The sequence below is a fragment of the Natator depressus genome, chromosome 4 (assembly GCF_965152275.1).
Source record: "Natator depressus isolate rNatDep1 chromosome 4, rNatDep2.hap1, whole genome shotgun sequence".
In the NCBI taxonomy this organism is placed as follows: Eukaryota; Metazoa; Chordata; order Testudines; family Cheloniidae; genus Natator; species Natator depressus.
In genome coordinates, this window is record NC_134237.1 from 64,411,868 (window position 1) to 64,426,650 (window position 14,783).

At 41.3% G+C, this 14,783-nt stretch overlaps 1 protein-coding gene across 2 annotated transcripts in view; it reads right to left on the minus strand.

Moving 5' to 3' along the window:
• The window catches only part of FSTL5 (follistatin like 5), a 546,388-nt gene that overhangs the window by 85,055 nt on the left and 446,550 nt on the right, over nt 1-14,783 (minus strand). For both annotated transcript variants that reach the window (XM_074951085.1, XM_074951084.1), the window contains exon 10: nt 8,659-8,793. In XM_074951085.1, coding sequence (XP_074807186.1) covers nt 8,659-8,793 — 135 coding nt within the window. The remainder of the gene's footprint in view (nt 1-8,658; nt 8,794-14,783) is intronic.

The following is a 14,783-nucleotide window of genomic DNA, read 5'->3' on the forward strand; positions in this document are numbered from 1 at the left end:
CTACAAATCAGGCAGGTGTTCTACAAACAACAGCCTCCTTCGCTACACAATCCTGATTCATTTGTGGAGCACTGTCCATCCTTTACACTGAATGAGGCAGGGATCCTCTGGAAAAAATAGTATATAATCATGTCATTATAGCATGTATCATTATGCATACATAAAAGATGGACGAATTAAGTTTACACAGGTAAACTTAATCTTAGCATTTCCTAACTTTTGAGTGCTTGGCTTTGCAAGCTATTTCTAACATTTTTATATAGAATTTCTTAATTAAAAAAAAAATTAAAATTTAAAATTTAAAAAAACCCCAGGCTGCTCCTCTGTTCTTATCCTCTCCTGACTTATATCCATCTAATAATCCCACAGTTCCTGCCATCCTCTAGCTCTATGCCTATATAACTCCAGAACCACACTCTCCGCTCCTATCCACACACCTGCACACCTGCTATCCTTGCCTCCTTTGCTTCCCCACACTCTTTAGTCCCTGGTTCTAGCAACCCTCTCTCCCTGTCCCTGGATTCCTCTTCCCTCTGCATTCCAATCAATTACTTTCTCCTTCTCTGCCATACAGCCTAGGTGCCTGCAGGGGAGCACTGAGTACAGGAAGGAAAGACTCTATGCTTTCAGTTTCTGTACCAGTTCCACAGTGGCCTCCAACAGCCAAGAAAGCAATTACGGGAAAGTCCTGCTCAGTTCCTGCAGCCCTAAGGATGGAGCATGCCCAGTAGAGACAAAATTTGAAGAGAACTTAGCTGCCAAACTTTAATAAATCTCTACTGATCGTGTATAAACTGGGATTATTTGGAGGTTTATAATGTGGCCAAATTTGGGCAGATTTTAACTGGGATGGCAAAAGGCACATCCCAGTGTCACCCCTCCCCCCCAATTCCAGTCCTTGTTCCACAATGTGGATATGCTAAAGCTTCTCAATAAAACTATTTTTTTAAACATAATCAAAAATAATGTATTTTCCCCTAACCTTTTTCTCAGAAATGGCTGAATCTATTAGTTGAAACTTAAACGAACAAAAAACGCATTCTAAGACAGACAACCACCATGGAACGTTTCAGCCTGAATGGTTAAGGCTCAGCAAGTGAAAATAGGGTCTAATGTTGGAAAGCATCAGGCAACTTCTGTATATAATGACAGGTTTCAGAGTAACAGCTGTGTTAGTCTGTATTCGCAAAAAGAAAAGGAGTACTTGTGGCACCTTAGAGACTAACCAATTTATTTGAGCATAAGCTTTCGTGAGCTACAGCTCACTTCATCCGATGAAGTGAGCTGTAGCTCACGAAAGCTTATGCTCAAATAAATTGGTTAGTCTCTAAGGTGCCACAAGTACTCCTTTTCTTTCTGCATATAATATAAATGTTTTGCGGAATAGTATGTAACTAGAAAAATTCTTATGGCATTTTTTTTCAGATCTGGCAAGAAAAAGGTATCAATTCTTGGGCTCAGATGTAAAATATATCAAGTTTAAATTCAAAAGGGAGTTTGTATGTTGACATAGTAATCCCCTGAAAGTACGTTGTTTGAAAGAAAATGCTCTTGCATATTCAAGTATTGTGCTTCTGGGACAATCCTAACATGAAAACGTATTTTTAAAAGTTTGTTTTGTTTTCTTTTAAAAATATATACTACATAATGCTCAAGGGCTAACCAGAGGCTGGACTTTTCTTGAGATTGCCATAATTTATTAAAATCTTACCTATATGTAACAGAACACCAGCTCATTGTTTAATGTAGGCATAAATTTAACAGCTCTGGGTGACAAAGCTCTTTCACAATGTTTTTCATCTACTTTAATCTTGAATTTCCATTTTGATGATGAATCATTACCATCTAGGTGTAGTGACGTCTCCTAGGAATGGGAATGTATCAAATATCTGTGCTACCTGCTAGAAACTTTAAAATAAATAACGTCCTTACTGATCTACCTAAACCATACCTCATACTATTTATTTCCTTTTATTCTTGCTTCTAGCATCAGGCACCACACAATCCACTACAGGTCCTATCCATCACTCTATTTCTCTTTCTGTTATAAACCACAGGGCATTCATCTCTAACACACCACACCATAAACTATTAAATCTCAGCAATCTAATCCCAAATTTAAAATATAACAATAAAGGAAATGCTCTGATTTTTGTTTACAGTCAGTGGCTTCAAAAAAGCAAATTTCAGAGTCTAATTTTTGCTAATGAAACCTAAGTGATGACATTAGGGCAGAAGCACAGGAAAATGTAAGCCTTATTATCATATTCTGCAAGACCTTGTTCTTTCCAAGACCTTTTGTGGATCCAAGAAGGAATTTATTCTTTACACGAGATAATTCTAAGGCTCTGGTGAGAAGATAGCATTTATGTTTATGTTCACAGCACTGTGTGTACTCTTTAATACACAAATTAAGCAACTCATTTTTGTTGGACTGAAAATGAGATCCCAGAGATAAATGGCCAAATGTAATCTATTATGGAACACTGATTCTATATTCATTGCCAAAATGTTTTACACGCATACAAAAACAGTAGATGGAATCAGTGCAGAAAGGCACCAGTCATTCCAGAAGTGAAATATTTACACTTGGTGTACTTTTGTTTGTTGAGTGGATCATTATGTTAGTACTATTAAGTGCGATGCAATGCAATTATAAACTCTTTATACTCCAGATAGACACTGGGAATGCTCATTATAAATCATTACCTCCTCAACAGCCAATCAGCATTCTGAATTCCCCAATATTCTGACATACTGTTCTCAGAAAGCAGGGGAGTTCAGGCAAGCTGACAAGCTGGAGAGGAGCTATGTTGCTTCCCTCCTGATGCAGAATTCCACTATAACATTTCCAACAGGGAGGTTTCTGTGCTTCAGTAAGAAAGAAAAAAAAAGCCTAGATTAAGAATATAAACATGTCCACTTTATTGCCTTAATGGAGAATAAAAGTGGAATCATTTATAATGAATGTAATATATAAGAGCTACAGCTTATGTGAGATCATATGAAATCACATTTGCACCACTCACCAGAGGACATTCTTGGATCAGAACCTGTAGCCTCAGCAGCAGGAATTAGATTATAGTTGAAAAAAAAATGTTGTATTTAAGTAACAAATAACTAACCAGACGGTTCTGGCTGTGTCAGTCTCATCCCTGTTAAAAGGGTAAAGCAATTTTTTTCTAAAATGCAGTGCTTGGAGGGGTCTGAATAAAAGCAGACTGAAGTTAGTGACAAAGCCCTCCTCCTCTAACTTCAAATATAAATTAAATAAATATTCTGTAAAGGTGCATCTTTTTCAATAAGAATACAACAGAAATGATAGCCAAAAAAAGTGTGCACCCTGGTGTCTACAAAAGATCAGTACTTGTGCAGGCAGGCTAACATTTGTGCATGTAAAAACAACAACTGGATGCTGACAGTAACTACCCATTTCCATTTATATGCCCATATGTCTGATTTGGACATGGAAATATAGGTTTTGAGTGGACGTGCATCTTCTGGAAGCGCCTGTTGAACCCACGTTTGAAATACTCACTCAAAGTGTAATGAGGTATAAGAAGCTGAGGACAATAATGTCCATACCTATACAAAAAGAAAAGGAGTACTTGTGGCACCTTAGAGACTAACAAATTTATTTGAGCATAAGCTTTTGTGAGCTAAAGCTCACTTCATCGGATGCATTGAGTGGAAAATACAGTGGGGAGATTTATACACATAGAGAACATGAAACAATGGGTGTTACCATACACACTGTAAGGAGAGTGATCACTTAAGATGAGCTATTACCAGCAGGAGAGCGGGGGGGTGGGTGGGACGGGAGAGAAGAAAACCTTTTGTAGGGATAATCAAGGTGGGTCATTTCCAGCAGTTGACAAGAACGTCTGAGGAACAGTGGGGGTGGGGGTGGGGAAATAAACATGGGGAAATAGTTTTACTTTGTGTAATGACCCATCCACTCCCAGTCTCTATTCAAGCCTAAGTTAATTGTATCCAGTTTGCAAATTAATTCCAATTCAGCAGTCTCTCCTTGGAGTCTGTTTTTGAAGTTTGTTAGTCTCTAAGGTGCCACAAGTACTCCTTTTCTTTTTGCGAATACAGACTAGCACGGCTGCTACTCTGAAACCATACCTATACAGTCACAGATTTTTAGAAAAAAACATCTTAAGAATCTCTGAACAATAGGACAATAATACTCCCTGTCCCCAACATACAGCAGTCTGTTTTACTTAGATGGATCCTCTTAGAAACATTTAGGTTTATAGTCTGTTTTTCTCCTGTTACAAATTTCAGTTAAACCCAAATGTCTACACTAACTGCTCCCAACATATTGCTACTGAACCTGACTGCATTGTAAGTCTTATAAAGTTAGCTGCTATAAAGTCTTGGCATCATTTTATAATTCATGAAAACAGTATTTTGAATTTGTAAAGGGAATCTTTTCTGAGTTTAGACCTCATAAATATCACAACTTAAAGTGATTTTTCTCTGACTAACTTTAGTTCTCAGTTTTATAAATTAAGACAAATATACATGGTTGTTAAGCATAAAATAATAAATAATAATATTAATAATACTAATTTTGTTTGCAATAAAGATATCAAAAATAGAAAAATACTATACATTAAGTTTAAAAAATCCTAAAAAGGATATATATTGAACATTAAAGTTGAAAGGCACCAAACTTTACTTAAAACACATATATCACTTTAAAACGTGACCTCCTGATCCTGGAAAATCTAACAGTTACTCAAACTGAAGATGACAGCCTTGATAAAAATTAAAGTTTACGGTATCCGTTTTGTAATCCTACAACAGCAAAACTAATATGCAGGATTTCTTTGTGATCATGGATGTTCAAGTGAGCTTTAAATTGTCCTTCACACCCTTTGGTACATTCTTAGCATCATGAAGAATTTATTTTAATATCCCCCCTCATCACACAAGGGTGTTTTGAAAATAAATCAATTAATGTTTGTGATGCACTCAGATACCATAGTGATGACACCCCTGACGAAATTACTAATTCAGTCTTCAGAACAGGATATGAATAGTCTGCAGTAAATAAAACCTGGGGCCACACACTGAATCATGAAGATACAATAATATATTGAAGGCTGCATGCCTTTAGCACCATCCTGTACACTGAATGAGGCAGGGATTCTGTGAAAAAAATAGTATGTGTTAATGTAATTAAAACCTGCATCAACATGCATGTGCAAAAGGGGGTTGGGCTAAGGTTACCAGAATTAAGGTTATCCCTTTGCATTTCCTAACTTCTAAGTGCTTGACTTTGCAATCTTAATAATGTTATTTCAATGTAGTTCTTTGTGTACAACTTCCTAGATTAAAAAAAAAAAACCCGCAAAAATAGAAAATCTATCACATGGCATAGGGTCCAGACAAATTGGAGGATTGGGCCAAAAGAAATCTGATGAGGTTCAACAAGGACATGTGCAGAGTCCTGCACTTAGGATGGAAGAATCCCATGCACCGCTACAGGCTGGGGACCGACTGGCTAAGCAGCCATTCTGCAGAAAAGGACCTGGGGATTAGACTAGATGAGAAGCTGGATATGAGTCAGCAGTGCGCCCTTGTTGCCAAGAAGGCTAATGGCATATTGGGAGGCAAAAGTAGGAGCATTGCCAGCAGATCGCGGGAAGTGATTATTCCCCTCTATTTGGCACTGGTGAGGTCACATCTGGAGTACTGCATCCAGTTTTGGGCCCCCCATTACAGAAAGGCTGTTGACAAATTGGACAGAGTCAATTGTTGAGGAGGGCAACAAAAACGATCAGGGGGCTGGGGCACATGACTTATGAGGAGAGGCTGAGAGAACTAGGCTTGTTTAGTCTGAAGAAGAGAAAAGTGAGGGGGGATTTGATAGCAGCCTTCAACTACCTGAAGTGGAGTTCCAAAGAGGATGGAACTCGGCTGTTTTCAGTGGTGGCAGATGACAGAACAAGGAGCAATGGTCTTAAGTTGCAGTGGGGGAGATCTAGGTTGGATATTAGGAAAAACTATTTCACTAGGAGGGTGGTGAAGCACTGGAATGGGTTACCTAGGGAGGTGGTGGAATCTCCATCCTTAGATGTTTTTAAGGTCAGGCTTGACGAAGCCCTGGCTGGGATGATTTAGTTGGGGTTGGTCCTGCTTTGAGCAGGGGGTTGGACTAGATGACCTCCTGAGGTCGCTTCCAACCCTAATCTTCCATGATTCTATGAAAATGACACCCATTGTGTCATCAGCAGGGTTGGAACATTTAGATCCACCACACAGACTTTTGCCACTTGAGGTAAAGGAGCAACTGATAGAAATATTTGGTTGTCATCCTCTAAGTGGACAAGTATTAGAGGGAGATTTTGATGGAGTTTACCCCCTGCACCTGCAAGGCAAAGGAAAGAACCCATGTTCCACACCTAGATGGTAATTAACTGATTGCCTTCTGGCCAGAGGACACAGAGCTAGGCCTTATAAGTAGACTGATGGAGCTCAGTTGGAAAGAGACAACAGAGGTGACTGGACTCTCTGATGAAGAAAAGTCTTAGCTTAGGGTTTAACAGACAGAAAGCAACAGAGAAAGAACACTACAAGACCAGGTTAGACTCCCGCAGGGGAAGCCCTTGAGCAGAATGAACAAGTGATGTCTGAAAGGCGTGGAATGGCTATTAGTTATAAGATTTATTTGGATTTTCATTTAGACCTGTAAGGGGCTTAAACTTTTATGTGATTTGGCTGGAGGGCCACCACATACAATACCCCAAGGGGGAGCCAGGAGAAGATGCAGGCTGAGAAAGAACATTGCAAATACAAGGGAGAGCCCAATAGGGGGACTCCACGAAATATGGTGACCAGAGACAAGGGGGCACTCCTGAAGGGTGGACGTGCTACTATCGGGATCAGACATTTTGTCAGTGAGTTTAACAGATATTTGTTGACAGAAGTGAAATAGTCAGACTTAGGAGTCTTGGGTTCCATTCCAGATTCTGGAGGGGAATGTTCTCTAGTGGGAATAGACTCCAACCTCAGTCTCTTCCCCCACACCCATCTTATCCCAATCTATTTACTCACAACTCCCATCTGGCTCTGTCCACTCTGCATTCGATTCATAGAGCTTCCTCCTCTACAATGCATGGTCCCAGCAGGTTGAGCACAGGAGAAACAGGCTTTCCTGCCTCAGTTTAGGTACCAGGACATAGCATAGCATGGACAAGAGTAGCAACTTCACTTTCTGGACCATGCACAGTGCAGACAGACTCTTCAGAGATACTGGCTGTTAAGCCCTAGCAAGTCTTGACAGAACATATTCTAACTGAATTTTTTCAAAGGCTTATAACTTAGCAAAACTCGGGTGAATTTTCCTGGGGAAAGCAAAAGACACATCTTTGACATAAAAACCAGCTCCTGCCAAATGTCAGGTCCTTACTCCAAAGCATCTCATAGCAAAGGTGACCAGAAATTTTTAATATGTGCATAGAAGTATTTTTCCTGAGAGCCTCATTCTCAGAAATGGATGAACCTTTTTGGTTGAAGTTTAAAAACCAAAACCAGCAAAAACAAAACCTCCACAAAGCCCAAGGTAGATATCCCTCATGCATAATTTCAGCCCAAATGCTTAAAGTTTGGTAAAATTATATGCAACTGAGAATAGGGTCTTATAATGAGAACTGTCAGACAACCTTACTGTAATACAGTAATATTATATATATATATATATCATCTATAATACCTATGATTGTTGAATAATCACCCAGGTTACTAGGGATTCCTTGAATTAATACGACACTCATTATTAAACTATACTGGATGTACTTGCAGTGAATGGGAATCTGCATGGTATTAAATAAAACTTGCAGAGTTGGTCCGCCATGAACGAGGCTTAGTGTAAAACCAGGTGGGGATTCTTTGGAGGTGTCTCTTATTCAGTTGATATAAAGACCAATTGTAAGATCCTCAGCATCTACAATTCCTCTGTATCGCTCTAGTTCTGCAAAGGGCCGTTAAAGCTGCCTTAAGATAACAGCTAAGGATTTTCCTGGCATTGTAGAATCCTGTGCTGGCATAGGACTAGCATCACTGCTGTTTCTTATTTCCCCAGGCTAACAGGTGCTTAGGGGAGGTTTGGGGTATGCAGGGAGAATTACAAGAGCACAAGATTGCAGGGACAGACTACAATTCTTTGGACTCACTGGAGTCTGTTATCTACTAGACTTTACTAACTAGATCAGTGGTTCCCAAACTTGTTCCACTGCTTGTGCAGGGAAAGCCCCTGGCCGGGCCGGTTTGTTTACCTGCTGCGTTCGCAGGTTTGGCCAATCGCAGCTCCCTGTGGCTGCGGTTCGCTGCTCCAGGCCAATGGGGACTGTGGGAAGCGGCATGGGCCAAGGGACGTACTGGCCGCCGCTTCCAGGAGCTCCATTGGCCTGGAGCAGCAACCGTGGCCAGTGGGAGCTGCCATCGGCCGAACCTGCGGACGCAGCAGGTAAACAAACTGGCCCAGCCTGGCAGGGGCTTTCCCTGCACAAGCGGCGGAACAAGTTTGGGAACCACTGCTCTAGACATACAAACTTTAATATTTCACAGTGGTTTCCAATATCAATTTTCTTAACACATGGCTGAGGGCTAACATAAGAAATAGACTTTCTTCCCAATACATACGGGTCTTCCGAGCAGAATCTTCCACAAAGAGAGAAGAAATGTCTTCATCCACTCCTGCTTCATTCTTTGCAATACAAGTATACGCTCCTGTATCTTCATAGCGCACATTGCTAATGTGAACCTCACTGCCATTTGCTGAAAACAGAGGGAGAACACGCCATGTGAACAACAATTTCAGTTTTGCTACAGTACTTTCAGATTACACTCAGGCAGTTTTCTCAGTTCATCCTAATTAAACTGCTTTCGTTCCTGAGTTCATGCTTTTGAGCCATGCCAAACTACTCCAAAGGTGTAGTAGTACTATCGACCATTTCACAGAGAACAGGAATATCTCAATTGTACTTGCTGCTTGGATCTGGATGTCAGTTCCAGATTAGATACCTGCTTGAGTGCTGATATGCCCTCTTCTATAGACTTTAGCTGTTGTTACTTATGCTGTTTACAATCATTGACATTCTGGTGTCTTGTATTGCTGATTTAACACAAAATAACATGGCTTCCATAGAACATAATGGGGTAAATTTTCAGCTCAATTCAAGCTGAAAGAGAAATAGCTTCTAGCGTATGGGATGCTATATTAATTGAATTTATTTATAATTTGGTATAATTGAGTTAGAAAAATAGAGAGTCGAATTTGCATAACCCAACCTCTTTTTCATGTGTACACTCCTGCTCACCAATCAGAGTGCCACTGCACACGCAGATGACAGTTTATATGTGCAAAATGTGGACAAATGCACATGAAAATTCACTCATATGTGCTTACAGCAATAAAAGTTAAACAAATGCAAACTGTCAAAAGCACAACTACACCACACGCTGAAAGACAGATATAGCTCCTAGTTTATGCAATGCTACTCAAGGAGGCTGGGATGAGGGTCCTTTGAAATATCAGTCTAAGAAAATCCACCTTTCTGAAACGGTTCTCAAATATGCAATATTTCTCTAATACACTTTTCAATTGATAATTCTGCCTTAAAAAAAAAAACAGCCAAAGTGATTACTACATCTGGAAGTGAATGCAGAATAGCAGCTGACAGGTTTGTACAGGATTTTATAGTAGGATTCTGTGGAAACCTGTGTCTGAAACAATTTCAGGGCTATATTTCAGATATGCTTCTGAAACAGTACACTCAAATAGTGTTTTGTGCACAAGTTTGTACATGCAAAATCAATATTTGTGCATACAAATGAGAAATTGTATGTGGACTTGGGTAGATAGGTGTACAATTTTCTGGTTTTCATATACAAATACCCTTTTGTAATAGGAGTGCCACTCTGCTGTAAGTGCAAAATGTGCCTGCTCAAATTCAGAATCCATGTTTAAGAATCCAATCTTTACAATTGCATATGGACAAAATGGGACTCAGGGATGTGGCATATAGCTTGTCAAGGAGCACTTTTCTTTTGTTCCAGTCTTTACATTTTTTTTTTACTGCTGATTTGTGGGGTAAAGGATAGACAGGTTACAGGAAAAATGTATTAAGATTATCCATAATTTAATTTTTAATAAAGTGTATTAAGTAAGAAGGCATGAAATATGTTTTCCTTGAAAAAAGATCATTCTCCTCATTGTATTTATCTCTAGACATCTAATGTTAAAGTTAGAAGAGAACCTCCCTAAACAACCCTCCAGAGCACAAGTGAGCTGTCAGAGTCCAGAAGGCATGTTCCCATGGACAGTGGTCCTGCAAAAGGAAATGTTCCCATGATATGAAGTGCTCCTTCAAGGAGAAAGTGGGTATGTCTCTTGGGGGAGCGGAAGTGGTTAAGAGAGCTCAGGATGATCACCTATAAGGGTAAATACAACACTCTCTGCACAGAGCTATCTGCTACCTTCCCATCTGTGCTCTTTCCCCAGATGCACTTTGGATTATTGTTGATAGGAACTCAACACTCTCACACTCCCCAGACACTTCTCTGTCTAGAGGAGTTACTGCCCCATGCCCTACCTTTGAAGTTGAACATAATGGAGTTGTGGAGGGAGACTAACACCACAGGGTCCCTTAAAGTGGCAGATCATCCAAGAGAAGGATGGATAACAAGTAGCTCTGCACATGGAACAGAAGGGATCTCAATAAGCTATTTACCCTGCATTCAGACAGACCTGAGATCACTGTTCCCTGTAAGCTGTGCGCATGTGCGTGTGCGCACAGATCCTAAACCCCACGCACACGGCGAAACACCACACGCACAAAAATGTGCACAGAAGCACAACAATTTGCACAGAAGAATTTTTTTGCGCACATGGCCTGTCAAAAATTAGAGGGAACATTGCCTGAGATCCATGGGATCACTCCCTTTATCTGCCTCTTATTGTTTCACAAAAGCATTTTCCTTTAGATTGTCTGTTTGCAAGAGTGCTCCCCACACATCCCTTCAAGAGAGCTTTCATACCATCCCCACTAGCTGTGCATATTTTGGGTGCTTTTCTTGCTCTTTCTGCTACCAGGTTCCTTATCAGAGGTCTGAGTGTTCCTCTCCTTCCCGCTCCCAATAACTTAGCAAAACTTAGGGCAGCCTTGCGTTTAGGCAGCCTGCTAATTCAGATGTTGCTCGTTGCTGACCACATAGTAACTCTCAGCACTTGGGGGACCCTCTCCTATGAAAGGGTGGGAAGTCCTTGGGATTAAGTGGATAAGACTGCACTTTTATAAAAATAGAGAGGGGAGATTAAGAGCCCAAGATTGGCCTTTAATTTACACTTTATATAAAGTACAAGTTGCTAATATAGAAATAAGTATACATCTGTACTTTGAAAGCTGCAGGATCTCCCATGCATCCTTATATTATATCCATTTCAATGGATGTTCAATCAAAGCTCCTACCAAAGCCCAAGAACTATCTTAGAGCAGTAAAGAAGTTAAAAACACAAATACATTTCAGAAGTGACAAGTGATTTCAGGTGCCTCAATATTTGGGAGTTCAACCTGAGACCTCTTAAAAGGGCCTGATTTTCAAGAGTTCTGTGCATCTGCCCCTGAAAAAAATCAGACCCTTTTGAGGTGTCCCAACTTGGGCAAAAGTTGAAGCACCTACAATCACTAATCACTTTTGGAAATTTAGACCTAAATGACTAAAAATACACTAAAAATTAGATCCATCAAAGCAACTTTAAGTACAACTGAATCTAGTGTCGGGAAATAGAGGATTATTTAAATTTTGTTTTAGAGTTAAGGATAAAACTGGACCCTAGGATTTGATCCCACTCCAAACTTTGGGAAAGATCCAGAACTAGGCTTTGTGTCTTGGGATTCTTCTTTCATATTAGAGAACTAGATTGCCATTATTTACAAATTTGTATTAAATATTAAAATGAAAACATATGGAAAATTATATCCTCCCTCTGTTTTTATCAATTATTTAACATTTTAAAGTATCTGGGGATAACATATGTATGGAAAGTTGTACACAAAATAAAGCCGCACAGTATTACGTGAGACTGCATTCTGGATATTAGAAAGCATAGAGGCCGCTTCAATATGATAAGAACTGACCTGAATCTTCATCCAAACTTGAAATTAACCAGAAGCGAATTTTGTTAGGAGTTGGAAAATGTTGATTATTTTTCTTTTTCTTTCATTTTTGCCCTTCTCTATATCATTACTTTGGCTAGGCCAGGAAGCACTGAAATACTGCAAAAGGCGAATCTTGTGACATATCTGACCTGACCAGATTCATTACATTTAGAAATCTCATGAAGGAGCCAGCCCTCTGTCCAATTTCCAGCCAAAAGTGGCATCCACATTTTCAGTGCTGTCTAAAACCAATTTTGAGGGTTTTCTCTATACTCTGACAGCCTTACTTCTATTGAGTTGTACCTTACTCCTTGAATAGCCTCACGGGCATTAGTGGAACTACTCACACGCTGTGATACTATTCACCCTGAGTAAGGGTGCCAGAATCTGGCCCTGGCGCATTTTCAAAATAAAAACCATGACACACTTTGTCATGAAATACTTCTACAAAAAGATAAAAAAGAACACATTTTCAAAAATGCTGCACAGTTGTTGCTAACTCACACCTGCATATTTCTCAGAGGGGAGGATTTTTTCCAGTCACCGAAGGCAAGTCTACACTGCAGCTGGGAGTTTACTTCCCAGCGTGGATAGACAGACCTGGTTAACTAGAAGGGTTGAGGCATGGGCTAACTGCTTCAGTACAAACCCTCTGGATGCACACTAATGGCTCAATTCTGCAACCCCTTTTCAGGTCAAGTAACAGATATTCACAATAGTATCCCCACTTACTACAATGAGATTACTCACATGAATAAGTACCACTCACCGGTTATGTCTTCACATGACAGCTAGCTGGAGTTAGCACACTAGAGTTAACTGCACTCAAACTAGCCTAGCTTCAGAGATCTTGTCCACACTTCAAAACAACAGAGAGGTTACTCAGAGTGACTTGATTACCAGCGCAGAGCGATTGCATTAGCTGCTGATGAATTGTTGTAATTCCAGCTGTTGCATCCACATTGCATTTCTATCTCAATGTAAGCGGAGGAATGGTCCCACTATTGTGGGGAACTTTCCTGGCTTCTGCACTACACCGGTGAAGTGGGCTAGTGAAAGGATCTGAGTCCTCGCTCCCACTTCCTTTACCCAGAGGCCTCCCTGCCCTTGAGGACTCCCCTTCCACTCTCCTGTCTGGCAGAGTACCTGTAACCCTGACAAGGCTGGGTCCAGGATTCCTCGGGGGCTCGACCCCTAACCTTGCTGTGGTCACCTAGGACAGGGGCTAGGGTGTCCCCACTCCGGGGTACTCTCTCTGCACTGGGCACTTCCCTGACCCACTGATCATTACATACAATTTAAAGCAAATACAAGTTGTTTAATTAACAATTAATTTAAAAAAAGAATAAGGAAAAATGGGAAAGGTTAAAGGAAAACACATCACCCTGCTCTGTAGCAGAGAACATTACAAACAGTCTCTGGACACCAGGGCACTTCACAGTCTGTTCCTTGTAGGTCCAAGGCCTCCTTCTCAGGCCCTGGCTGTGCTGCAGAGATGCTGCGGGTTGGACGCTTGCAATAGTGGTAGCCACACACCTCTGGGTTTTGGGTGGTGGGACCCTTCTTGCCAGCATCAGCCCCCCATCGGGTGTAGATCCCCCTCCCAGTCTGGCCTGCAAGGACCCTTGGCTGGGGGTGTCTTTCTGCGCTGGGCCCTTTGCCCAAGGTCCCCCCTTGACTGGCCCCAGTTGTTCACCACACCTGGCTCTGTGGCTGCAGCCCTGTTCCCAGCACAGAATCTGCTCTCTCCCTGGGCTGTTTCTCTGGCTCTGGGGCTGCAGCTCTGTTCCCAGAACAGGATCTGCTCTCCCTGGGCTGCTTCTGTGACTGCTCCTAACTCTGACCTGTTTCCTGGGCTGCTTTTCTGGTCCCTCTGAATCTGGCGCAGCTCTGCTCCCCAGCTCAGCCTGGGCCCCTGCTTTCTCCTTACCTCGGCCCTACTCTGTCTGACCCAGGCAATTCCAGCTCACACGGAGGACGGGACTCCCCCTGGCCTCCTGACTCCCTGATTAGCCTTCCCACCCTGTCCTGGAACATTGGCCTCTCCCCATTGTTCTTGGGGACTGTCAGTCTCAGGGTCCTGATTTCCCATTGACCCTTCCCCTTTAAGTACTGGGAGCTAGCCAACCAAAACAGCGCCACTGAATGTTAGTAAGGGGGCAACAGTCCCCTGACATCAAGCTTCAACAACAACAGAGCTTTAACAACCCCCTTCACCCTACCCCTAAGAACTAGCTAGCTTGAGTTTAAAGCACCATTTAACTCCAGCTAGAGATTGTTCTGTATGGAGAGGAGTTCAGCTGAGGTAACACTCAAGTTATAACTCAAGCTAACTGTGCTGAGAAGACACATCCATTGTGAGTAAAGGTGGCAAAATAGGATCATGACAATTCAGATACTTAACTCTTGGAGTCTTCTACTCAACCTGCAAGGGAAACTGCTAGTATTGCTGGACAATTCTATTAGTGCTTCCTGTATTGCCAATTCCTGTCCAGCAGGCAAGGGTGGTTTTTAAATCTTAAAAGACTATATTTTCAGCCTGGCTTTTGGCAGAGTTCAGCTCTTTGCTTGCATTTTATTTACAGCATGTCCTACAAAATGGTATGA